This window comes from Carlito syrichta, unplaced genomic scaffold (genome assembly GCF_000164805.1).
Source record: "Carlito syrichta isolate Samal-C Ts95f unplaced genomic scaffold, Tarsius_syrichta-2.0.1 Scaffold288234, whole genome shotgun sequence".
Lineage (NCBI taxonomy): Eukaryota > Metazoa > Chordata > Mammalia > Primates > Tarsiidae > Carlito > Carlito syrichta.
In genome coordinates this window covers 152,448-179,409 of record NW_007232330.1, presented here as the reverse complement: position 1 = coordinate 179,409, position 26,962 = coordinate 152,448, and the positions used below count along the sequence as shown (strand labels likewise).

Here is a 26,962-nt window from a genome sequence, read left to right as displayed (position 1 = left end):
GAAAGAAATAAATTGGACCTCATCAAAATCTAAAATGTTGGATCTGCCAAATACTCTTTCAAGGGACAAGACAGGACACAGACTAGAAGAAAATATGTGTAAACTATATGTATGATAAAGGACCCATAGGCACAAACAGAAAATCTACTATAAGTTCTTTATATGATGAACCATAAACCAAGTCTCAACAAATTACAAAGTCTGCAACTTAAAAAAAAAAAAAAGAAAATTATAAGTATGTTCTCTGGCCCCAATGAAATTAAGATACAAATTAACTACAAAAAAATCCTGTTTGAAAATGAAGCAATATAAATTTCAAACAGAACATGGATTAAAGTAGAAATGACGGCAGAAATTAGAAAATATTTGGAACTCAATGATAAAAAAAAAATACCATATATCAAAACTTAGGTGCACCTATGTTTAGAAAAGAAAAAGGTAGAGTATTGGAGACCTGGGCATTCATCTTAGAAATTAGAAAAAGAAAAGCAAAGTCAAAAAAGAGTTTAAGAGAGAAAATAAAGGGAAGATCAGAACTCAATAAACTAGGAAGCAAACACCCTAAAAGGGATCACTTATATAGCATTCTACAGATAATTTTTAAGCTGAGTCTAATAGTGAAGAAACATCAAACAAAAAATTTGAAACATTCTACAAAATAATCTTGATTATTCAAAAATGGGATAGAAGACAAAAAAAAACAAAACAGTAAACAACTTCTCCAGATTAAAGGAGACTCATCTGCCAAATGCAACATGTGACCACTCACTATTAGAGAAAATAAGCTACAAAGAACATTACTGGGATAACAGACAACACTGAAACATAGACTTAAACTAGATATAAAGTACTATACCCATGTTAAATTTGATAACTGCACTATGGTTATATAAAAAAATATCATTTTTCTTAGGAAATAAACAGTGAAGAAGTAAGAGGTAAAGAGGAATGAAGTGGTTTTCTGAAATGACTCAGAAAATAATAGCAGATATAAAAAGAATGATAAGGTGAGTGGATTGCCTGAGCCCACAGGTTCGAGACCCACCTGGGCAGCGAGACCTCATCTCTACAATAAGTCAAAAAAAAAATCAGCCAGGCGTGGTAGCGCATGCCTGTAATTCTGGCTACTCGGAAGGATCGCCGGAGCCCAGTAGGTCGAGGCTGCGGTGGCCGGGAGCGGCCACTGCACTCCAGTCTGGGCGACAGAGTGAGATTCCAACTCAAAAAAAAAAAGATAAATGTAGCAAAAAACTTTTTCAAGTTAGTGAATCTGTGTAAAAGGTATACAGGAGTTCTCTATACTGTTTTCATAACTTTTGTATATGTTTGAACTTATTTCAAGATAAAAGTTTAAAAGTAAAAGAAGGCCAGGCTCAGTGGCTCAGTCAGTAATCCCAGCACTTTGGGAGGCCGAGGTGAGTGGACTGCCTGAGCTCACGGGTTCAAGAAGAGCCTGGGCAACTTGGCGAGACTTCATCTCTACAATAAACAAAAAATTAGCCAGATATGGTAGTGCATGCCTGTAGTTCCGGCTACTTAAGGCTGAAGCAGAAGGATTGCCGGAGCCCAGCAGGTTGACGCAGGGGTGGCCGTGAATGTGCCATTGCACTCCAGCTTGGGCAACACAGTGAGACTCCAACTTCAGGTCTCAGGTATTAGATCACATAAAGAATATTATGAATAACCTTATGCTAATATAAATTTGAAAACAGACAAATCCCTTGAAAAGCACAAATCATGACTGACACACACAAAAATCTGCAGTCTCATATGTGCTAAAGAAATTAACTCTGTCCAGGCACAGTGGCTCACATCTGTAAGCCCAGCACACAGGGAGGCTGAGGCAGGAAGACTGCTTGAGTCCAGGAGTTCAAGACCAGCCTAGCCATTTACAAAAAATTGTTTTAAATGAGCAGGGCATAGTGGCATGCACACCTTTAGTCCCAGCTACTTGAGAGGCTAAGTGGAAGGATCATTTAAGCCCAGGAGCTTGAGGTTTGAGGGAGCCATGTTTGCATCACTGCACTCCACCCTGAAGGAAAGAGTGAAAACTCAAATCTAAAAAAAAATTAACTCCCTAATTAAATATGCACCTAAAAGAACACTCCAGAAATGCTGGAATTTGGCTATTCAACCTAGAAAATGTTTTAAATAAGCCACAGACCCTTATTTAGTACCACAAGTCAGCAATTGTTAAAACATTGTTTAGCCATGAAATTCCTTCTTCAAATGAAAGCTTATAAGACATAAAGGAAAAGACAGTTACTTTGTTTGAAAGTAATAGGAAATGATGAACCTAAGCCTTTCTCAGCCTCATCCTCTTATTCTGTTGCCAATTTTTGAGAGATTTCTCAGAATTACTGCATCTCAATATAATTTAAAATTCCACCTCACAAGCTGACCCAAAAATCAAATCAGTTATAAAAACAGCTATTTGTAAACTTCTAAAGGCACAATGAGCAAGATATTTTTCCACAAGTATTCATATTTCTTTTATGTACTAAAGGAGATAAATTCACAATGGCAACAAAGGCGTAGACTATAAGTCTTGAACAGCGGAAAGACTAAAAAAGCTGTAATGAATCTAGCATCCTCTGCGAAAGTCACAAGGCATCATTTGGCTGTTATCTCATCCTGCCGGTCCTTGGTATGGGCAGTAGAATCAGTGGAAAAGTATCTTAGATGTTCATACCACACTCTAGGCAAAGGCAAATCATACCAGTTTATCTCAACTACCAGGGAGCCTGTTTGAAATTTGAGGAATCCTTATCTTGGTATCTTGTTGGTGAAATTAACAGAAGAATCTTATTCCAAGACAAAGCATTAAAGATAAACAATACATACAACTACATTGTTATTCAATTACATTTTATAGGCCCATATCTACCTTTCTAGGTGAGAAAGAAACACCATTTATAAATGTTGATAGAGTGACCAGGGTTAATTCTCCTATGCATAAACTATAAAATCACTAATTTTCTTCAGTTTTTAACCATTAAAACGGCCCATAAAGTAATGAATTTGGCTTTCCTTTCCCTTCATATTAACATTTTTTGGTTCTGACTTAATGTTATTAATATGCTCCATGATATCATTTGGAAATTATCTTTGTGAGCATTTATAGCAATACATATCGATACATCAAATAAACATATTAGAAGCTAGCTAAGCTTATAAATAACTTTAGAGCACAAGGAAATCAAGTAGCAATGGGAAACAAACCTTGTACAGAGGAACTTCCAACCACCACAGACAAACCACTGTAGTCCTCTTTTTCTTTGCGTTATTCTAGCACGTGGTAATGTGTGGTAATCACTTTCATCATTCTCAAAGCCTTCTTCAGACATCATTAGTGGCATTTCATCCAAATGGGCAGACTCATCTTCCAGCTGGTACCTGGTTAAAGGTAAGAAGAGAGTGCTGCAGTCTTCTTTACAGTATAAGTTTTTCATTTAGGAAAATATCTGCCATATTACTACTAATCACACATTTTTTTCCCTCAAACTAAGCAGCCCTTCAGTTGAGCAAACCATTATAAATAACACTACATAGTGATGTTATTTCCTCTTGCAAAAAGTAGCTAAGATAAATAACTAAGGAAAGGCTGCCCAAGGAGACCTGCAATAGCTGAAGAAGCCTCTATCACCCAGGCTATGAGCCTAATCCTCAAAGCACCTTTGGTGGGGATGGTCAGCTTGATGGCACAACTAGCACTGCCCAACACACCCATTCATCGTGCTTATCTCAGTCAGAGATAACTAATCCTCTGAAACATCACTATAGCAAAAAAATGTAATCCTACAGGTAACATCTAAACATTCCATGTTATACAATTTTACAGGCATCCACCAAAGTTCTAGACATGACTCTCAACAATACACAGTTGTCTGTATCCTGGAAGGAATGAACATTGTCTCTTGGTTTGTTTTCAGAGTTTATATATTTAGAGAATAATGCTTTGCCCCATTTATTCTGTCTCTGTATTCACTTCACTAAAACTTGCTATTCAATGAAAAAAACCTCAACAACCAGTGTACCCTTTAGAGCTCAACAATCCTCTTCTGATTCCAAGAAACAGGCAGTCTCGTCTATCATCAATACTGTTCATTTTATCTTTCCTCAATCAAAAATGTAACTTATCTCTAAAAAAACTTACCTTTTTAAGAACAATGAATTTGTCAGAAGCTATCACTGTAATTCAACAAGTGCTATTTTATTTAATTTTACATCAAGTATATGTGGGAGGTATTGTTTCGATGTGAGAAATAAGGAAGCAGATTTCTGGGTTTCTACGGGATAATGGCAGTTACAGAAACTGAAGTCTCTTCTCACATTTCCTAAATTTCATATGGAAGACAAATAAAACCAATCAAACCTCACAATTAAAACATAACTAAGGAACAGGCAATACTACAAACCTTAATGTATATGTAAGGAGGGAAATAAGTATACTAAACTAACAGAGTCAGTTCCAGAGCACTTCAGAGCCCAGTCTGGATCACAGGCAGGCAAGGCAAGCTGGAGAAACAGGACCCTGGTAGTGGAGAAACACAGATAAAAATTATATCCAGAGGGCAATCTGTCTGAGATCACAGCACTGGATACTGGGGAATCCACAGGAGGGTGCACAGAGCCAAGGCAGCAAGCCTGGTTAATAAGGTGTCAATGTCAGGGGTGGAATTCCACACAGGAAGAGGGATGAACCTCTTGAAGGGTTTGGTGGTGAGAAAAAGGAAGAACGCAAGAAGTACAAATTAAGAGTTCTCCAGAAATGAAAAATGAGAAAACAGATGGACCAAACACATGAACAGGTAATTATAATACACACTGCTAAAGTGCATTTACAGAAAGGTCGGTATCATGAAAGACTTTTTCCTTTCAAGAGAACACAGTGAGTCTCAAGGAAATCTGGCATGCAGTCCTAACTGCCTGGAGACTCCAACAGAAACAGCATGTTGTCATATACACTACAGATAGTAACAAGAGGCCACAGGGGAAGAGTGATGTTGGAGTAACTTGTAAAGGTGGGCACACGCAATGGTTGATGCACTCAGGTCACATGCAATAGAAACTTCTGATTATCATCCATTGTATTTTCGTTCCTCTTCTTCCTCCTTTCAGACTTCCAGTCAATGAGGCTGAAACGCACACTGTTTTAAGAGACCAGCAGCTTGACTCCAGGCATCCAAAACAGGCTCTTAGAGCCAAGACTCCACTTGCACTGCACACACCATGAAGAGAGCAAACTCCAGAAGAAACCCTCCTTTCTAGTCACTGCCCCAGGAAAAGGGGCTCTTGCAAGGCAGTGTGCTTCTCTTCTTTTTGTCTTTCCTCTTTGTGTCTATCCTGGTCCTATTGGGGTGCACTACAGTCATCCCCATGAGAGCAGAGGGAACAGGGAAGATGGGCTCTTGGAGCCCTAACACACAGGATGTGGAAGTTTCTGGTAGTTCTCTTTTCTCTCACAACCCTGCCCTGAGATCTATCCCAGCCATGTGGACCTTCATAACAATACACAGGGCTAAAACTAAGGGAAAAACCCTGACTACCAAGTGTAAAACTGAGAAGTGTCCCTGGAAGTTAGAGACGTAGGGTAAACCACAGAGTGGAGAAAACTGGACAAGGGATGCCCTAATGTTGTATGTGAATCAACAGAAGTCCCAGGCTCACCCTTGACACAAACATGACCAGACCAAATAAACACAGGACAGGTTCTGGGAACTGCTCAAGTCCCACACAAGTCCTGACTGACACAGGGGAGCAGACTTAACCAGCATGTTAAAGGCTTTGAAAACTGAACTGATACTGGAACCACCACCATTTGTAGTGAAACAGAACCTGGGATCCAAAACTATGCAGGTCAATAGGCTGCTTAAAGAAAATGTAGGCCATGCATGGTGGCTAAAGTCTATAATCCCAGTACTTTGGGAGGATTGCCTGAGCCCGCAGGTTCGAGACCCGCCTGGGCAACTTGGCGAGAACTCATCTCTACAATAAATCAAAAAAAATTAGCCAGGCATGGTAGCGCGCACCTGTAGTTCCAGCTACTTGGAAGGCTGAGGCGGAAAGATCACCGGAGCCCAGCAGGCCGAGGCTGCAGTGGCCGGGAGCAGCCACTGCACTCCAGTCTGGGTGACAGAGTGAGACTCTAACTCAAAAAAAAAAGAAGAAAAGAACAGAAAGGTAGAAGTTATATTTTTCTTTTTTTAATACTCCACAAGTACCTAAAGGTAGACAGAAGTTCTAAGAAGAGAAATTGTGTGTGTGTGTTTATACACACTACTTCTCTATATTTCTCTGTATATAAAATGGTCCATCCATATCACGGGAGTACCAGAAAAGATTGAGGAAAAAAAAATCTAAAGAAAAAGTGAATAAAAATTCCCTAAATTTGTTAAAGATATAAATTTACTAATTAAACAGCAAATTCTGAAACAAGATGAAATCAAAGATAATCACATAAAGATATGTCATAATCAAACAACCAAAAGCAAGAAAAATTCTTGAAGGCAGCAAGAGAAAAATAACTCATCAAATACAGCGGATCATCTATTCAAATGTCGATTTCCTATGGAGAAAAATGGAGGCCAGAAGACAGTGGAATTTTTTTGTTTAAAGTACCGAAAGGAAAGAACTGTCAACCTAGAGTTCTACATCAAGCAGTAGGACTGAAGGCAAAACAAAGATATTCTCAGAAGAAGGAAAACTAAAAGCTTGTTGTCAGCAGATCTGCCCTAAAGGAATGCTAAATAAAGTTTCAGGATAAAGAAAAATAATAACAGAAGGAAATACGGAACTTCAGGAATGAAGACAGAGGAACATAAAGTTATTTAAAATATGGTCTGGAGATGGATGGTGACAATTGCACAATGTGACTGTATTTAATGCCACTGAATTACTGACATAAGGCTGGGCACGGTAGTTCATGCCTGTAATCCCAGCACTTCAGGAGGCTGAGGCAAGAAGAATGCTTGAGCCCAGGACTCTGGGACCACCCTGCCTAGGCAACATAGCGAGACCTCAACTCTACAAAATTTTTTTTTTTTTGAGTTGGAATCTCACTCTGTCACCCAGACTGGAATGCAGTGGCATGCTCCCGACCACCATAGTCTCGACCTGCTGAGTTCCGGCGATCCTTCCACCTCAGCTGGAACTACAGTCACGCACCACCACGTCTGGCTAATTTTTGATTTACTGTAGAGACAAGGTCTCACCAAGTTGCCCGGGTGGGTCTCGAACCCGTGGGCTCAGGCAATCCACTCACCTCGGCCTCCCAAAGTGCTGGGATTACAGGCCGAGCCGAGCCCCATCCAATAAAAAATTTTTAACTATTAAAACAGTAATTTTTGTGTTACATATTTTATACCTTAACATAATTTTTTAAAAAAAGGAAAAAATGAGGACTGGCTTTAAACATTGTTAGTGATATTCTGCTCCCTCCCCAGGAAGGGGTGTATAGTCCCTCATCATTAACCACATCTTCAAAACGCCTGGCTGATTCCTGGATGGTGTGTTTTGCATGTACTCACCATAAGAGTCCCTTCCCCTCATCCGCCTATTGGTTACAACAGTTAATATACTGTAACAGTTAATATACTGCATTAAGACATGGTTATCCTAGAAAAGCCAAATCCTTAAACACAGAGAAAAAAAGCAAGTTCATTCATGATATCAATCATTTGGAGAACAGGTTTTTCATTGAGACCAGAAGACAAAATAAAAAGAAAGACCTCCAAAGGACTTCTTCAACTAAGAGGCCATGGAAAATGGATAAGAGTAATGATAATAACTAATTAAAATTTGCTGAGCACTTACTAGGAACAGGCACTAGGCCAGGCACTTCAGATATATCACTGAAGAAGAAATTTTTAAAGCAAATGAGACTCTGGGGGAAATATTTGCAGCATAATTAGTAACTCTTTATTAACAGTTCTTAGAAATCAATAAAAAGCAAACACTTTGAATAACAAATGAGCAAAAACAATACGCAAAGATAAATAAATATAGCTGTACTTACAAAATTATGCTTAACTGCATGAGGAATTCTAGCAGTCTTTCAATAACCACAAATGCCTACTGTGTGTCAGACACTCTCCTAAGCACTAAGGATTTAGCAGTAAGCAAGGTATATAAGACTCCTGTTCACGTAAAGCTTATGTGCTGATGAAACAAAAACAGAAAGTAAACAAAAAGGATATTTTGGATATTTTCAAAGGGAGAAATACTATGAAAAAAGATAGCAGGGTGATAAAGGGGTCTTCTTTACGTCATTCAGGAGGCTGGGTAAAGGATAATAAGACTGGAAGTGTAAGTGGAAATCCCTGCCTTGTTCCAGGACTTAGGGAAAAGGCTTTCAGTTTTTCCCCACTCAATGATACTAGCTGTGGGTCTGTCATACATGGCTTTTCTCCAACCAGACAAGGACGCCCACTTTAACCACTTTTATTCAACACAGTACTGGAAGTCCTAACCAAAGCAATTAGTCAAGAAAAAGAAATAAAAGGCCTCCAAACTGGAAAGGAAGAAATCAGATTATCCTTGTTTGCAGACGATATGATCTTATATTTAGAAAATCCCAAAGACTCCAGCAAAAAATTATTTAAATTCAGTAAAGTTGCCAGATATAAAATTACATACCAAAATCAGTAGCATTTCTATATGCCAACAGAAGGAACTCAGTCTATCAAAGATATCTGTACTCTCATGTTTACTGCAGGATTATTCACAATAGTCATGATATGAAATAAATGAAATGTCCACCAATAAGTGAATAAAGAAAATGTGGGCTATATATACAACGAAATATTATTCAGTGATAAAAAGAATGAAATCCTGTACCTGTAACATGGATAGAACTGAAGGACATTATGTTAAATGAAATAAACTAGGCACAGAAAGAAAAACAATGCAAGTTCTCACTCAAAAGTGAAAGCTAAAAAATGAACTGAACTTATGGAGATAGAATGACGATTACCAGAGGCTGGGAAGGCTAGTGGGGAGGGGGAATAAAAAGGGTTTGGTTAATGGGTACAAAAATACAGTTAGATAGAAGGAAAAGGAACTGGTGTCTGGTAGCATAACAGGGAGAATATAGTTAATATAGTTTATTATACATTTCAAAATAACTAAAAGAGTAGAATCGGAATGTTCCTAACAAAAAATAATAATAAATGCTTGAGGCAATGGATATCCCAACTACTCTGATTGACCATTACACATTCTATATTTGTATCACAATATTACATGTACCCCATAAATATGTACAACCATTATGTATCCATATATAAAATAAATTAAATTTTTAAAAAAATTTTAAATGCTAGAAGTGAAGGAGGGATCTTCCTTAGATCATCCAGGTGGCTGAGAAGTGGGTGGTAAGACTGAAAGTGAGGGCGGAGTCTTCCTTAGATCATCCAGAGGCGAGGAGCAGGGTGTCAAGACTAGAAGAGATGAAGTAGTCTTCCTTAGACCATCAGAAAGGTAAGTCCCAAGAAGTAATGCCTGGAGGAAAAGGAGCCAAGCCCTGAAGGTCTAGGAAGATCTGTCAAGTAGCACAGAGAACCTGGAAAGAGTTGCAAGAGAAAGCCAATGGGGCAGGTACACAGTGAACCAAAGGAAGCAGGACCCCCGGGTGCAGCTAAAGAGGTAGACATGGACAAGGACCACAGCACAGGTGAAGCACTAGCAAAGAGTTTAATTCTAAGTGTAACAGGAACAGTGAGCCAAGGGCAGAAGACATCCAGTTGCAGCTAAAAAGGTAGGCATGAACAAGGACCACATCACAGGCCAAGTACCAGCAAAGAGTTTAATTCTAAGTGTAACAAGAAACCACTGAAATATTTTAATCCTGGAATAATTGTCTTCAGATAGGACTTTTAAAATGTGCAAATTCAAACAAGAAAAGATCATGTCTTGCTTATCAAACGTAAAAAATAATTCTTAACATTCAGTATGACCATCAGTCTTGAATAAGCAGGCACTCTTAATTGCTGGTAAAAATGGAGAACAATTTGAGGATGCACTGAAAGCCTTTTATTTTTGTAATGTAAATAAACTTTAACCATAGGGTCTCATTCCCCTGGAAATGTAAAATGTGTACAAGATTTCTCCACAAAGATGATCATCATTGTGCTATGCTGTTTAAAGTATCCAAGGAAACATGGAAAAAAATCATCATATCCATGGTTACAAAACTGATTAAAAATATGATGGAATACCATACTGTCACTAAAAATAGTCATGCATAAGACGTTTTGTCTAAAGTAAAAATGTTAGGAGAAATAGCAGTCACTTGTTTTTATCCCTCTTTGAAACACCCTACTCCACCAATCAAAATGCTACTTGCTTTACAGGCTTCTACAAACAACTCCAACTACCATTGACACCATCACAGAATATCCTTACACATGCAAATTATGTTCAGATAATTTAGGCAAAAAATTACATGCTTTTTGAAAGTAAAAGGCCTAAAACATAAGTAATATTTTTCTCTTAAAAAGCCATTTTTGGGCAAACCCTTCAGGTCCCTTCCCACTGTGGGAGCTTTTCTGTACTCTCAATAAATCCTGCTTTAAAAAAAAAAAAAAAAAAAAAACACAGTCATTTTTCTTACTTCTCTATTTAAGATCATTTCTTTTACAACAATCAATTCAAAAATGAGTATTTATACAAAATGCAATTATAATTGAAAATACCACTTAAATATAATACACAAAATTCGATTTTTGGTCTTTTTCATTAAGTTTTTTTGGCAATTGTGTCGCACTTTAGTAAAAGTCATCATCTTATCAAGTTTAATGCTGGAAAAGCAGTACAATGAGTTCTGAAAGATAATGAATATAAGCAACATCATGTTTAGTAACCTCGACTTCAGAAATGGAGCCTTTGAACTGGCAAGCAATTTATTCCATTTCCAAAGCAATTTTCCTATTGTATTGAAAATTTTACCTCAGTATTTAAAAACAATAAGATGATGAATAATGGATTTTTTTCAGAGACAGGATAAGCACAGAATCTTAAGTGTCTTGTTGCCTGGTGTCATACACACTTAATTGGTTTGTCAATCAAGAAAAATCAGTTTCTAGCAATTAAGTATAATTCTGGAAACATATTTTTTAAATGAGTAAAAACAATGTGAACAAAGACGACAGAACAGATGATATCAAACCCAAGAGCACCGCCATGCTAAGGAACAAGGACAGCTATCTGAACTGTAGCCAAAGGTTTAGAAAAAATTAAGAAATTCCAAAAAAACACTCAAGTACTGGAAGGCACATAATTTACATGTATCCAAGAAAAACTAGGTCAATACAATAACTACCTTAAAATTCACATTTTATCATAAAGAATCTTACAGCTTTATTGTTTCCATTTTGATGAGAAATATTTCTAAGAAGCCAACTGATATTAAAGAAAGACATTTAAAATATGCCTAAGGCTCAAACCTTACTTAAAATAAACATTCTCCCTTTGCCCGCATGTTACTAAAGTATAAAAATAAAACAACAAAACTAAGTGCTATAAAGAAACATGCATATTTCTTTAATCAAATAGAGCCACCTGGTTCAACTGTGTCATTGATGAATCATTAGTAAGCAGTAAGCTGTATGAACTAATGAGAAACTGGGACTTTCTCTCCTAGAACAGCACGGGAGGTAAACAGTACCATTGTCTGAAGGTTTTTGTCCCCTCCAAATTAATCTTCAGTGCAACAGAGTTGGGAAGTATTTATGTCATGAGGACTCCACCTTGGATTAATACCAATGTAAAGAGGACTTGTGAGTGTGGGTTTGCTCTCTCCTGCTCTTCTGCCACATGAGGACACCATGTGCATCCTCTCTTGCTCTTCCAGCTTCCACCAGGTGAGACACAACAAGAAGGCCTCACCAAATGCCAACACCTTGACCTTGGACTCCCAGCCTCCAGAACTATGAGAAATGAATTTCTGTTCTTTATAAATTACCCAGTCTCAGGTATCCTTTTACAATAGCATGAAACAGACAATAAGATAAGAACAGAAGATAAAAACAGAATAAGATAAGAACAGAAAATAAGTTTAAAAAAAAAAAGTAAAATTAAAGGAATGATACCTAGAAAATATGCCTTAACCTTAGTAGCAAAAACAAGCAAAAGAAACATGGATAGTCCCTTGAGCTGAGAAGTGCTATCCGCCACAAGAATTATGTATACAGTAAACTTGGAGCTAATGATTTTTTTCTTTTCTTTTTTTTTTGAGTTAGAGTCTCACTCTGTCGCCCAGGCTGGAGTGCAGTGGCACGCTCAAGGTCACCCCAGTGTCAACTTGGTAGGCTCCAGCGATCCTTCCGCCTCAGCCTTCCAAGTAGCCAGAACTACAGGAGCACACTACCATGCCCAGCTAATTTTTTATTGTGGAGATGAGGTCTCGCTAAGTTGTCCAGGCTGGTCTAGAACCCACGGGCTCAAGCAATCCACTCACCTCGGCCTCCCAAAGTGCTGGGATTACAGGCTGAGCCACCAAGCGGCCGAAGCTAGTGATTTCTAAAACATTCTGTAAAATAACTGAATACCAATTCTTGAAATAAGAAATTATTTCATATATAGAGAGAAACTTCTGAGTTAGAGTTAATGGTATAATATCCAATATTATGTAAATGCAAAACCAGAAATTTGAAGCTCTATGGCCACTTAGCTCAGGACACATAATACAGTTACCTAGAATTGTGATGCTCCCTATAATCAACTCTGTCTCCATGTTAATACCAATAGTTGTAGAAAAATTAAGTGAAACATTTCTAAAAATTAAGTGAAACATTTCTGACAGGTGTAAACAATTTCTTATACTTCAGTAAACTATGGATCCCTTACAAAGAAAATTCTTATAAGAAAATGTATATGATTCCAAGGAACTTTGGCCCTGGGCCAAATTAGCCCTGGGCCAAATTAGATACACAAAATCATTCTATACTTGAAAGAAAAAAAAATTTCAACTGTGAACCATCATAGCAAAGGAAAAGTTTCATTTTCACAAATATTAAAAAATTTATCAGACTATCAATTATAAAATGTCTAAAAATCATAGAAAATAATGTACAGACTCTTAGAGTAAGAAACACTAATTACTTTATAGCTAATCAGACAATAGCCATCTGTTCTCAGCATGAAGTTTCACTGTTACAAGATTGCAAATGCCTGAGGGCAGAGCCAATAGCCACACTGGTGGCAAAACAAAGAAAAAGTAATAACAGACATGGATAAACAAAACAATAATGTTCAATGTCACTGGTTCTACATTAAACTGCAAAGATAATTTGAATAGTATCATTATTTTCTAAACACAGAAATGAAAAATACCCAATGAACAAATACCTTACTTTTACCCAATATTCACAACGTGAGGGAAAAATCAATGCCTCAAATGACTTTGTAGAAAATGGTCTTAAAACATAATTGCATTCCTGGTGAACCTACATGTGGTACACATAATTTCATTTACCTAATTATATATGAAAACAGGAACATCCTCATTCTTGATGATAATAAGAGTGATGTTAAATTCTTTTTTCTGTTTCTGTTTGCATATGAGTATTTTTGTGGATGAGAGATTTTTGATTTTCAAGTTGGAGTCTCACTCTGTCACCCAGACTGGAGTACAGTGGCACATTCACAACCACCCCAGCGTTAACCAGCTGGGTTCCGGCAATCCTCCTGCCGGAACTACAGGCATGCGCTACCACATCCAGCTAATTTTTTATTTATAATTCAGATAAGGTCTCGTCAAGTTGCCTGGGCTGGTCTCAAACTCGCAAGCTCAGGTAATCCACTTGCCTTGGTCACCCAAAGTGCTGAGATTACAGGCTGAGTCATCAAGCCTTGCCAATGTTGAATTTTTTAATGTTTATTAAACCATATCACAACTAATTTTTACCTTGAAATTTTTCATAAAATACAAGTCCAATAATAAAAATGTTTATAAAAGTTGTAACAATTTACCAATATTATCTTTTAAATATACTATGCCCTAAACTGGTATGATTATAATAATATTAAAAATAATTCCACTTCAAGGAAACCCTGAGAACTTAAAAATATATTACTACAATTCTTTACACATAAGGACAAAATGTCATTTTCATGTGGTCAAGGAAGGAGGGTTCCAAGCTCACAAAGCAAAGAAAAGCTTGTAGTTTGTCCTAACTACTTAGCTTTCAACTGCCATGGTGGAGATCTAGGCCTCATAATATGAAATTCTGTTTTTGGTAAATATAAGACAATATACTAACTTACATTTTTAAAAATTTTTAGTTGTATTTTACCACAATAAAAATCTATAGATACAAGGGTTGGGGGTAATGGAGATTGGAGACTGAAGGAGTGGGGTAGTAGTTACATGGTTTTTGGAGGTGATTGAGAATATTCCAACATAGATTGGTGATGGTTGCACATGTCTGTGAATATACTAAAAAACACTGAACCGCATACTTCAAATGGGTAACCCGTATGTATGTGAACGATATCAAAAAAGTTGATTAAAAAATGAATGAATAAGAACAATTTTTTTCTTTTTTCTTTTTTTTGGGTTGGCGTCTCACTCCATCGCCCAGGTTAGAGTGCAGTGGCACACTCACGGCCACCCCAGCGTCGACCTGCTGTGCTCCAGCAATCCTTCTGCCTCAGCCCTCCAAGTAACCAAACTACAGGCGCACACTACCATGCCAGGCTAATTTTTGATTTATTGTAGAGACAAGGTCTCGCCAAGTTGTCCAGGCTGGTCTCAAACCTGTGGGCTCAAGCAATCCACTCGCCTCAGTCTCCCAAAGTGCTGGGATTATAGGCTGAGTCATTTTTAAATAGAGTAAATTAAAAAATATGTAAATTGTCCCTTCTTCCCATTTTTGTTTGTTTGCTTTGAGCCTGAGTCTCTGTTGTCTACTCAGGCTGGAATGCAGTGGCAAGTTCATGGCTACCACAGCCTTGACCTGCTGGGCTCAGGTAATCCTTTGCCTCAGCCTTCCAAGTAACTGGGACTACAGGCTCATGTCACCATGCCAGGCTATTTTTTTTCTAATTTATTGTAGAGACAGGGTTTCATCCAAGCTACTCAGGCTGGTCTCGAACCCCCAGGGGTCAGGTAATCCTCTCGCCTTGGTCACCCAAAGTGCTGGGATTACAGGCATGAGCAACCGTACCCAGCCCCCTCCTTCCAGTTCTAAATCAAGATGGAGTAGATATGCTTCTACTTACTTCTCCCACCAAATGCAGCTAAAAACCCTGGACATTATACATAAAAAGGTGGAAAGAAGGCAGACCACATAAGCACCCTGGACCCAAAGAAAAGACAACACTGAGTTTCCAATGTGCTGCAAACTAGAAACTTAGCAACCAGAAAAGAATAATGGGCACAGACTGCTCTCTCCAGCCAAAGGACTAGGAAAGTTCAGCAGGGCAGAAAACCTTCAGACAGTAACTGCTCTAACCCATCCAAACATGATGGAAAAAAGCACAGCCTTGCCTACCCTGGTCAGCAAAGAGTGTGGGTAAAGCCTAGACTTCCACATTCCCCAGTTGTAAGAACATGCTCTCCCAACTGCCAGATGATGTCAGGATAGGCCAAGGGGCAAGTAGACACCTTCACCCCAGTCAGGCAGTCAAGGTAAGCATGCATACACAATACAGGATGCTAGACCCTCACCCCTGTTAAAAGACAAAATTCAAAAACTGTGGTTGAAAGATCTAACTGGTTTTATTAGTGACTCAAGAATCAGCATTCCATCTGTGAAATAGAAAGGTACTCAGTTATCTGAGCAGTGGAGGTAAACCTTACAGGCAGAAAAGGCTGGAGAAAGCAGAAACAAGGAACAAAATGCAGACTGACATTTCAAAGTTACTTTCCTTATAGGGTTAAAATAGAAGGGCCTTTCTTTATCATGCTGGCTCAATCTGACCGGGCCCCCTGTTTTTTGGAAAAGTGACCTCATTTTAAGTCCAGTTTGGTTGTGGCACTTAGCACTAGTGATTCCATTCTAGATTGGACTGATCTGCTGGGCCTGGTACAGAAGCTTAGTCCAAAACAATGGCCTCCAGTAAATTTTACATCCACAACCAGCAGTAACACTGTAATCCTGCTTATCCCCGTCAGTGTCAGAGAAGGTCTGGTGAGGAGCTCTAACCAAGGTCCAGAGGTAGCAAACTCCACGCAATGTCAGTGGAGACCACAGAGTGCATCCCAGCACTCCTGACACTGTGCTGGTGGTGTCAGCAGAGACTAGTGGGGAGCCTCAAATCCCACACCTGCCCAGCAGTAACATGGTACCTTTCCCTTCCTAGGTGTCAAAGGGGGCTGTGTGGGAAACCTGACTATTCACTCCCCTCTGGCAGTAACAGGAAAGCATCCCCTATATTCCATTCCAGCCACCAAAGCAGTATCAGAGGAGGCCTGATAAAACTGAATATTTAGATAAGGTCCAGAACCTCATAGCATAATACCCAAAATGTCCAGGACACACTCGAAGATCACTCATTACATTAAAAACCAGAAATATCTCAAATTGAATGAAAAAAGAGAATCAACAGATGCCAACAACAAAATGACACAGATACTGACATTATCTTACAAGGATGTTAAAATATCCATTGCAAAAATCTCTCAATGGGTAATTACAAATATTACAAATGAAAAAAACAGAAAGTCTCAGCAAAGTAAAATAAAAAAAAGTCTCGGCTAATATAAAAAAGGAACCAACTGAAAAATTTGAAACTAAGAAAAACTTAATAGATGGGCTCATTAGCAAAATAAAGGAAACAAAGAAAAAAATTCAATGAACTTTAAGAAAGAACAATAGAAGTTGCCCAACATGAACACAAAATGTACTTAACAAATAGAATCTCAGGACCCCATGGCAGAGTAACAGAAAAATAGATGGAAGAGGGTAGAGCTCAAAAAGTATTCAAACAAGTAATAGCTGAAAACTTCTCAGATATGATAAAAGACATAGATGTATAGATTCAAAAAGCTAAGCAAACCCAAAACAAGATAAACCTAAAAAAAAAAAATCTATGCTGCCAGGCATGGTGGCTCATGCCTGTAATCCCAGCACTTTGGGAGACTGAAGTGGGAGTACTGCTTGAGCCCAGAAGTCCAAGACCAGCCTAGGCAACATAGTGAGACCTCATCTCTACAAAAAAACCCAAAAAATTAGCCAAGCAAAGTGGCATGCAGCTGTAGTCCCAGTCACTAGGGAGGCTGAGGCAAAAGGATCGCCTGAGCTTAGGAGGTCAAGGCTGTGGTGAGCCATGATCATGCTACTGCACTCTAGCATTGGTGACAGGGTGAGACCCCGCCTGAAAGAAAAAAAAGAAAAAAGCAAGAAATCTATGCCAAGATCCATAATAATCAAACTACTGAAAACCAAGATAAAGAAAAAAGTCTGAAAGTAGTAAGAGAAAAATGACACCCATTTCAAGAAGAAAAAGCAACTCAAATGACATCAGATTTCTCATCAGAAACCATGAAGGCTAGAAAGAAACAGCAGAACATTTTTCAAGTGCTGAAAGAAAATAACTGTCAACCCAAATTCTGTATCTGGTGAAATTATCCTTTGGGAACAAAGGGGAAATAAAGACATCCTCAGTTAAAGGAGAACTAAGAGTATCTGTTTCCAGCAGACCTACCCTAAAGAACAGTTACGGAATTCTTGAAACAGAACAGAAATAAATCTGGGATATCAGGAAATAAGTAAACAACAGAAAGGGGGGGTCAATATAATAGGCATTCCTCTTAAATTTTCTAAATTTTGTTTGAAAGATAAAGCAAAAATTATAACACTTCCTAATTGTAAGAGAAATATTTATATATTTTTACAAGAGAATTATACTACAATGGGAGGAATGAAGGGATGTAAAGAGGTAAAGATCTTCCCCTTCACTCAAACTGTTCAAATATCCGGCCAGGTGCAGTGGCTTACACCTATAATGCCAGCACTTTGGGAGGTCCAGGCGAGAGGACTGCCTGAGCCCATGGGTTCGAGACCAGACCGGGCAATTTGGCGAGATCTCATGTCTACAATAGCCAGGCGTGGTGGTGTGTGCCTGTAGTTCCAGCTACTTGGAAGGTTGAGGTGGAAGGATCACCTGAGCCCAGCATGTCGAGGCTGCAGTGGCCATGAGCGTGCCACTGCACTCCAGCCTGGGCAACAGAGTGAGGCTCTGACTCAAAAAAAACACAAAAAAACGTTAAAGTATCAACAACAGTGTACTTCACTGAGTTATGTGTATAATGTAATTCCTAGACCTATCACTAAATAATACCTAGACAAAGAAATACACTGCAAAACACTACAGATAAATCTTAAAAAGTTCAAATAACCCATAAGAAGACAGGAAAAAGAAAACATAAACAAAAAAACACAGAAAACAAAAGATAAAATGGCAGACATAATTCCTAACATATCAAACATTACACTGAACAAAAATGTTCTAATACATTAATAAAAAGACAAATATTGGCAAGGGATTTTTAAAAGAACCAATCATACGACAACTGCAAAAAATCCACTTCAAATGTGAGTTGAGAGTAAAGGATGGAAAATGATATACCATGCAAGCATTAATCAAAAGAAAGTATGAGTGACTAGATTAATGCCAGATAAAAAAAATTACCAGAGACAAGCTGGTTGCTGTGGCTCATGCGTGTAATCCCAGCACTTTGGGAGGCAGAGGTGAGAGGACTTTCTGAGCCTGCAGGTTCAAGACCAGCCTGGGCAACATAGTGAGACCTTGCTCTATAATAAATTAAAAAAATTAGCCGGGCATAGTAGTACATACCTACTAGGAAGGCTGAAGTGGAAGGATTGCCTGAACCCAGCAGGTGGAGTCTGTGGTGACCATGAGCATGTCACTGCCCTCTAGCCTAGGTAACAGAGTGAGATTCCTACTCAAAAAAATAAAAATAAAAAAAATTACAGAGAACTACATAATAATACAAGTGCCAATCCATTAAGAACACACAGAATTTCCAAATGTGTAAGCACCAAACAACAGACCTGCAGAATATATGAAACAAAAGTTGACAAAACTCTAGAGAGAAATAAAGAAAGCCACAATTAGTTGGAGACTTCAACAATCACGCTAACAACTGACAAAAAAAACAGCAGACAGGCAAGGACAGACGAATCCAGCAACACCATTAACTAACCGGCTATAAATCAACATTTCAGAACATTACACCCAATAGCAGCAGAATAAACATTCTTTTCAAGAGCCAGAAAATACTTACTGACATACCATATCCTTGACCATAAAAAAAACTATAACAAATTTAAAATAGCTGAAATCACACAGAGTGGACTGCAATAGAATAATATTAGAAATCAGGAAGAGAAGATAACAGTAAATTTTCCAGACACTTAACACACTTCTAAATAACTTAAGGGTCAAAGGAAATCAAAATATCAAAATGTGCAGGGAACAGCAAAATCAATGCTGGAGAGAGATTTACAACACCAAATGTTTATATTTTTTTAAAAGTAGGCAACTTGGCCATTGTCTTACTGGACTCTGGTGTGGCCGTGTGCTCTTTTTGAGCTATAGCCAGGCCATGTTTTTTTAAGCTTTGGGCCCCCTCCCCTACCTTGGGGAGGTGAATCTCCTCTTTCTCTCTCTCTCTCCAATTTACTTTCTAAATAAACTATATTTTCCCATCTAAAAAAAACAAAAACAAAAAGTGGACAACTTGGTGAGACCTCATTTCTTAAAAAAAAAATGTTTCCAATTGGCTGGGCTCAATGGCTCAGCCTGTAATCCCAGCACTTTGGGTAGCTGAGGAAGGTGGACTGCCTGAACCCGCAGGTTCGAGACCAGCCTGGACAACTGGGCAAGACCTAATCTCTACAACAAAAAAAGATTAGCTGGGTGTGGTAGCATGTGCCTGTAGTTCTGGCTACTTGGAAGGCTGAAGCGGAAGGACTGCCAGAGCTCAGCAAGTCGACGCTGGGGTGGCCATGAGTGTGCCGCTGCACTCCAGCCTGGGTGACAGAGTGAGACTTCAACTCAAAAAAAAAAAAAGGTCTCCAATCAATAATCTAAGCTCCCACCTTAAGAAATGAAAAAGAAAAGCCGGGTTCGGTGGCTCAGCCTGTAATCCCGCGCCTTTGGGAGGCTAAGGTGAGTGGATTGCCTGAGTCCGGGGGTTCGAGACCGGCCTGGGCAGCGAGACCTCATCTCTACAATAAATCAAAAAATCAGCTAAGCATGGTAGCGCATGCCTGTAATTCCGGCTACTTGGAAGGCTGAGGCGGAAGGATCGCTGGAGCCCAGCAGGTCGAGGCTGTGGTGGCCGGGAGTGGCCACTGCACTCCAGTCTAGGTGACAGAGTGAGACTCCAACTCAAAAAAAAGAGAAATGAAAAAGAAAAACAAAGAAAAAATGAACCAAAGGCAAGAAAAAGGAAGAAAATAAAAACAGAAAATTCTACAGAGAATAAGTAAAAATAAAAGATGCTCTTTGAAAAGATGAAACCCCTATAATACCAAGACTGACCAAAAGAGTGACAGGGCTGGGCTCAGTGGCTCAGCCTGTAATCCCAGCACTTTGGGAGTAATCCCAGCACTTTGGGAAGCTGAGGCAGTGGATTGCTTGAGCCTTGGGAAGCTGAGGCGGTGGATTGCCCGAGCCTGGGGGTTTGAGACCAGCCCGGGCAACTTGGAAAACCTCATCTCTGCAATTAAAAATATCAAAAATTAGCCGGGCATGGTAGTACACGCCTGTAGTTCCAGCTACTTGGAAGGCTGAGATGGAAGGATTGCCAGAGCCCAGCAGGTCGAAGCTGGGGTGACTGTGAGCGTGCCACTGCACTTCAGCCTGGGTGCCAGAGCGAGACTCCAACTCAAAAAAAAAAGGGCAACCCCCTTGGGTTCCCTTCCACTGTGGGAGCTTTTCTGTCCTCTCAATAAATCCTGCTTTCTCGCTAAAAGAGTGACAGCACAAATCATCAACAGCTAAATGAAATAAGACCAGATGGATAATAAAGGAATGCTGTGAACAGCTCTACAAACATAAATTTGGCAACCGATAAACCAATTCCTAAAAGAGCTCAAACTATCACAACTTACCCAGTATAAAATAGATAATATGAATAGCCTCATAACTATTAAGAAATGAAATTTGTACATTTAAAGCACTCAAAAAAGAAATCTCAAGGCCGAGATGGTTTCACTAGCAAATTCTAACAAATGTTGCAAGAAGAAACAATACCAACTCTATGGTCTTCTAGAAAGTGGAAAGGAGGGAACACTTCCCGATTCATATCTATGAAGCCAGGTATCAGAGATAAAATCTGATGTTGTTGCCACTATTTTCATGGAATTTAAAGTCTAATGAGAAGGTGTGATCTCTACTAAGGTGCCTGGCAGAAGCATCTAAATCTATCCTGGCTGGTGTTAGGCTCAAGGATGGCATCAAGTTTTAGATGTTCAAGTCAGTAAGATAGTCTATGAAATATGGAAATCTGTAAATGCCAGAGGAAACAGCTAGAAGGGTCCCAAGTAAACTGTCTCTAGGGTGAGAGGCTGAGGTAAGGGAGAATGAATAAGTGGCAGAGTCACAACATCTTACAGTAAGCCTTTAGGTACCATTTAACTTTGTAAACTCTTTGTATATGTTAACCATGATACAATAAAACCCAACTTCAAAAAACAGTGTAGAAGCACAACATCTGATCCAAACAAAATGGCACAGACCCATTTCTCTGCTCCTCCCCAGTAAATCCAACTATAAAACCCTGGCAATAAAGCAAGAGCCAACCAAAGGAGAGCTCTGAAAGGTATTAAGAAATGGGGGGGGGGGCAGAGCAGCAATGGGAGCTGGCTTGGGACCCAGTACTGGAAAAACAACACAGTGGCACATCTCAGGTGTTCACAGCCAGCAGAAGAAAACCACACAGGCCCAAAGTTCCTAACTCTCAACTAAGCAAGAGAAGGGAGTCCACTAAGGCTTGCCCACCTCTCCCCCATGGCAGGAGCACCACATCAGGAGAACCCAGTACCAACCAGAGAGACTGAAGAGGCCCTCTCTCATTGGGGGGGGAGGGCTGGGGCTGTTCTGGGCAGTACCAGTAATGGGAATCCTACCACAACATCTGCTGGCCTAGGAAGCCTCTGTGCTCCTCAAGCCCGAGACTCCTCTCTCCCACCAAGGAGACCGCCAGGCAGCACTAACAAGTGCAACCCCATCATATAAGAGGCCCAGTCCAGAAAACCTCTTTTTATCCACAGCCTGAGACTCCCCGGCCCTGCCCCAAAACACCAGAGCAGCCAGGTGGCACCAGCAAGAGGGATTCTGCCACAGAAAGCCTTTTGCCATGATGGGAATGAGACTCCTCTTCTCCCAGAGATACTAGGGTAGCCAGGGGTCATATGGAGGGGACACAGCCACAACCAGTATCTAAACAAGGAAGGCTCTTCATCCCCTGGACCTGATACTTCCATCTCTTACCCTTTTTTCTCCTTCTTCCCCTCACACAGCACCAGCAGAGACCACCAGTGAGAGCCCCAGCAGTACCAAATAAACTAAGCAGACCAAAGATCACAGCACAGTCTCTAAAAATTAAAATGTCATTAGAACCACAGTCCACAATGGAGGCCAGAATCCATGTGCTAAAGCCAAACAGGTGGCTGCACACTAAAATAAGGACATAAATAGGACCCAGATTCTCCTAATTGTATCTCCAAGATACAATTTTAAAAATCCATCATACCAGGAGTCAGACATTCACAATTTGAATTAGAAATGACAATCAAATGACACCAACACTGAGATAACTCAGATATTGGAATTATGTGACACACATTTGAAAGCAGCAGGCAAAAAAAATGCTTCAACAATCAAATAAAAATTCTCTTGAAACAAACAGTAGTTAACAAAACTGAAAAACAGAGTTAACAGAAATAAAATCTCACTAGATGAGAAGAGTAGTAGGAAGGAGATGATTGACAGAGGATAGAATTGAGGAACTCGAGAACAGATGAACAGAATTTACATAATCTGGACAACAAATAGAAAAGAGACTGGAAAGAAAAAAGAGCCTATGGGAATTATGTAACACTAACATAAGATCCAACTTACTCATCATTGGAAATCCAAATGGAGAGAAGAAAGGTAGTGGGAACGAAAGAGCAGTTGAAGAAATAATGGCTAAAAAATCCTGAAAGTTGGTAAAAGGCAAAAACAGCAGATTAAAGAAGCTTAATGAATAACAAACAGATAAACTCAAAGAAATCCACGACAAAACACATCATGATTAAATTTCTGTAAACTAAAGGCAAAAAAAAAAAAAAAAAAGCAAAAACTTGAAAACAACCAGAGAGAAATATGTTATCTATAAGAGAACACCAACTAGAGTGTCAGTGGTTTCCTAATCAGAAACCATGGAAGTAAGAAGGAAGTGGCATAATAGTTTTCTTGGTTTTTTGTTTTGTTTTGTTTTGCTTGTTGTTTTTTTGAGTTGGAGTCTCACTCTGTTGTCCAGGCTGGAGTGCAGTGGCATGCTCATGGCCACTGCAGCCTCACCTGCTGTGCTCAGGTGATCCTTCCAAATAGCTGGAACTACTGGCACGTGCTACCTTGCCCAGCTAATTTTATTTATTGTAGAGACAAGGTCTCGTCATGTTGTTCAGACTGCCTCAAACCCCTGAGCTCAGGCAATCCTCTCGTCTCTGCCTCCCAAAGTGCTGGGGTTACAGGCATAAGTCACCACACCCTGCAAGATTTTTCAAGTGCTAAAAAAAAGGACCATTAACCAGAAACTCTATATTCAACAAAACATCCGTCAGGAATAAAGGGAAAATAAAGATATTCTCAAGTGAAAAAAATTTAAAGACTGGTAATGAATTTTTAAACAAAAAGAAAACAATAGAGAATTGTGGAATATCGAGGAAGCAGAACAACAGAGGAGAAATACGGGTACATACAATAGAATATCCTTATGATCATTAATTTTATAAATCATATCTGACTACTGAAACAAAAATTATACCATCTGATAATCAGAACATGACATTTAATGTGGGGACCTAAATGAAAGAAGGTTTCCACACTTCTAAGTCACATATGCATACTATAATATCCAGAGCAAACACTATGTAAACTATACAAAAACTTAATCTCAAAAATATTGTACAAATATCAAAAGACAAACACAGGAATGAGAATCAGAAGAAACAACAGATAATAAAAACGAACACTGAAGTTCTTAAATGTAAATGGCCTAAATGCACCAATCAAAAGATGGAGAGTGTAAGAGTGGTTTAAAAAATAAGACCCGGCGGGGCTCGGTGGCTCTGCCTATAATCCCAGCACTTTTGGAGGCTGAGGCGAGTGGATTGCCAGAGCCCTCGGGTTTGAGACCTCATCTCTACAATAAATCAAAAAATTTAGACGGGCATGGTAGCACGCGCCTGTATTTTCGGCCACTTGGAAGGCTAGGGGGAAGGATCGCCTGAGTACAGCAAGGCAAGGCTGCAGTGGGCAGAAGCGTGCCACTGCACTGCACTCCAGTCTGGGAGACAGAGTGAGACTCCAACTAAAAAAAAAAAAAAAACCCAACAAGAAAGTAATTTCAAATTCAACAACATAGGTAAGTTGAATGCTAACACCATACAAGCATTAACCCCAAAAAAGCATGAATGGCTACGTTAATATCTAATAAAAATTTCAGAGTAATAAAATCAAGAGAGACAAAGAACATGATATTGATTATACTGATAATAAAAGGAACAAGTCACCCAGAAGACATAAGGATCTTGAATGTATATGCACCAAATAACTGATAGAGTTTCAAAATACATGAAGTAAAAATTGATAAATTCAAACTATTTTGCAACATTTCCAAATAATCAACTTCTAAAATTAACCAGAGAATTACTAATGCAATTACTCCTACACCAAGGAGAAAAAGGCAAAGTGGTAGTTCTGGAGAACCCACATCCAGCCAAGCACTGAAAAGGAGCACCTTGCACAGGCTCTCCTGTAATACTCAATAATCCCCTGAGAAAAAATACTTCCCACCATTTTACAGATGAGGAAATTATGTCTTAGAGATTAAGTAAATTCCCTGAGATTCAAACAGCCTGTAAGTAAATGAACATTCAAATCAGCTCTATAACATTACAATACGTACTCTTTCAGCTTTATGTTAGTCTCTCAAACAGCCCAAACTACAGATTATTCAAAACTCAAATTCTGAAACAATATGATATTGAGTGAAATCTGTATTTTTTCCTTCGTGTATTAAAGGTTAATTACTTTTACAATGCCTCTGGAATGAACAAAATTTCACTAACTATAAGAGACGATGCTCTCCTTTTTAAAGTCTTGTTTTAAAAACTTAATATTCTTTCTTTGGGTGAGAAACAAATTTAAAATGAGCTAAGTCCATTCGAGGGTATGAAACTTGCACTTTAAATCAAAAGGCTGCACATATTAATTATACCACTAAACTGTGGTACCACTTAATAATTTAACCTTTCTGAATCTCTATTTCCTATTTCTAAAAATAACATTTCTTGTCGACAAAAAGGGCTTTTTACATACATGTTTAAGTTAAAGGTGTACTTGGTAAATCGAAATGACTTCACTTGCACTTCACGTTTGTGAAAATAAGCCATTTCGATAAGGTGTGTACCTCTAACACTGTATCTAAGAGTCGTAGCTGCCATACACACTTCACACGGCTACGCAAGTTTCGGAGACCAGCGATCTGTGAGTCCTCAGTGTGGGCTTCCCTTTCCTACTTGGAGAGCAGTGACCTCAGAATCGGGCTGCTCTTCCCATTTTTGAACGGTCTGTGGGTCCCAGGCACACACAGGAACACTAGCGCTCCCGACCCCTCACTCGGGGTGGACACACAGCCGAGCGGAGGCGGGCCGAGTGGACATGACCAGGAGGGCACACAGCGGGAGCGGCCGGGGCGGCGACCCCAGACCCCGCCCGGATCCGGAGCTCTGGGCGGCACCTGGCTCCCCGCGTGGTGGGTCAGCTGGGGAAACAGCGGGGAGGGGGGCCGAGAGAGGCCGGGCGCCGGGAGGTCCTTGAGTTACCTGCCGTGCCGGTCGGCCCCCGGCCCGGGCCCCACGGCGCTGTAGTAGGCCGTGCGCTTGCGGTTCGCCGCGGTAGCCGCCGCGGGGCTGCGAAAGGGGTACAGAGGTATCTGGTCCGCCATGTTCCGGCCACCCCTTCCTGGCCCCTCCCGCTCTCCGCCAATTCGCCGCCTTTTCTCCGCCCTCTCCCCTCAGCGCCAACCCGGGCTGAGGCACCGCTCACGCGTCCCTCCCGCCCCGCCTAGCGTCGAGGTACGATGACGCCACAAGCGCCTAAAGACGTAATGCGGAAGGCGTGGCGTCCCAAGACCCAGCTAGCGCAGAACGTCGGCGCCCGATGACGTCCCGGGGTGGCAAAAGCGCGCCGCGGGAGGCGATGGGTCCCGAGCCCCTGCCCCGCCGAGCGCCCAGGCAATGACGTCACTGGTAGCAAAAGCTGGGGGCGAGAAGCGTGTTGTATCCAGGCCCCGCCTCCTTGAGCGTCCGGCCCAAGACGTCACGGAGCGGCGAAAACGTAAAGTGGGAGGTGGGGCTTTCCGGGATGGGCGGGGCGCGCATGCGTGGTAGGCTTATAGTCAGGGCCCCCTCCTTGGTCCTCCCGGGCGGCATGTTGGGAAATCCCGGACCCTCGTGGAGTGTTAGCTCGGCCAAGACAAGCTGTCTCTTGTCTGAGGAGCTTCTCCGCCGTCTCCCGGAAGCCCAACGGGAAGCATCTGTGGGCGCCCTCCAGGTGTGCTGGGTGCGGCCCCCGGCAGATCACGTGGCCCGTCGCGGGGCTCAGAGAGCCCTAGCGGTCCTATTGCCTCCGCCTCCTCGGAGGGAGCCTACAAACCGCCCCAACCGTCGGGTCCCCTCCTCACCCTCCCCGAGGGGCTGTCTTCCCCCAGGATGTC

At 40.3% G+C, this 26,962-nt stretch overlaps 1 protein-coding gene across 1 annotated transcript in view; it reads right to left on the bottom strand.

The window, feature by feature from the left end:
• LOC103255544 (probable phospholipid-transporting ATPase IIB) overlaps positions 1 to 26,323 on the bottom strand; it is a 48,824-nt gene extending 22,501 nt beyond the window's left edge. Inside the window, exons 1-2 of the mRNA XM_021710184.1 lie at positions 26,070 to 26,323; positions 3,223 to 3,396 (exon numbers count right to left, since the gene is read on the bottom strand). Of these exons, the coding sequence (XP_021565859.1) occupies positions 3,223 to 3,396; positions 26,070 to 26,191 (296 nt within the window). The 5' untranslated portion in view covers positions 26,192 to 26,323. The remainder of the gene's footprint in view (positions 1 to 3,222; positions 3,397 to 26,069) is intronic.
• Between the last annotated feature and the right edge of the window lie 639 nt (positions 26,324 to 26,962).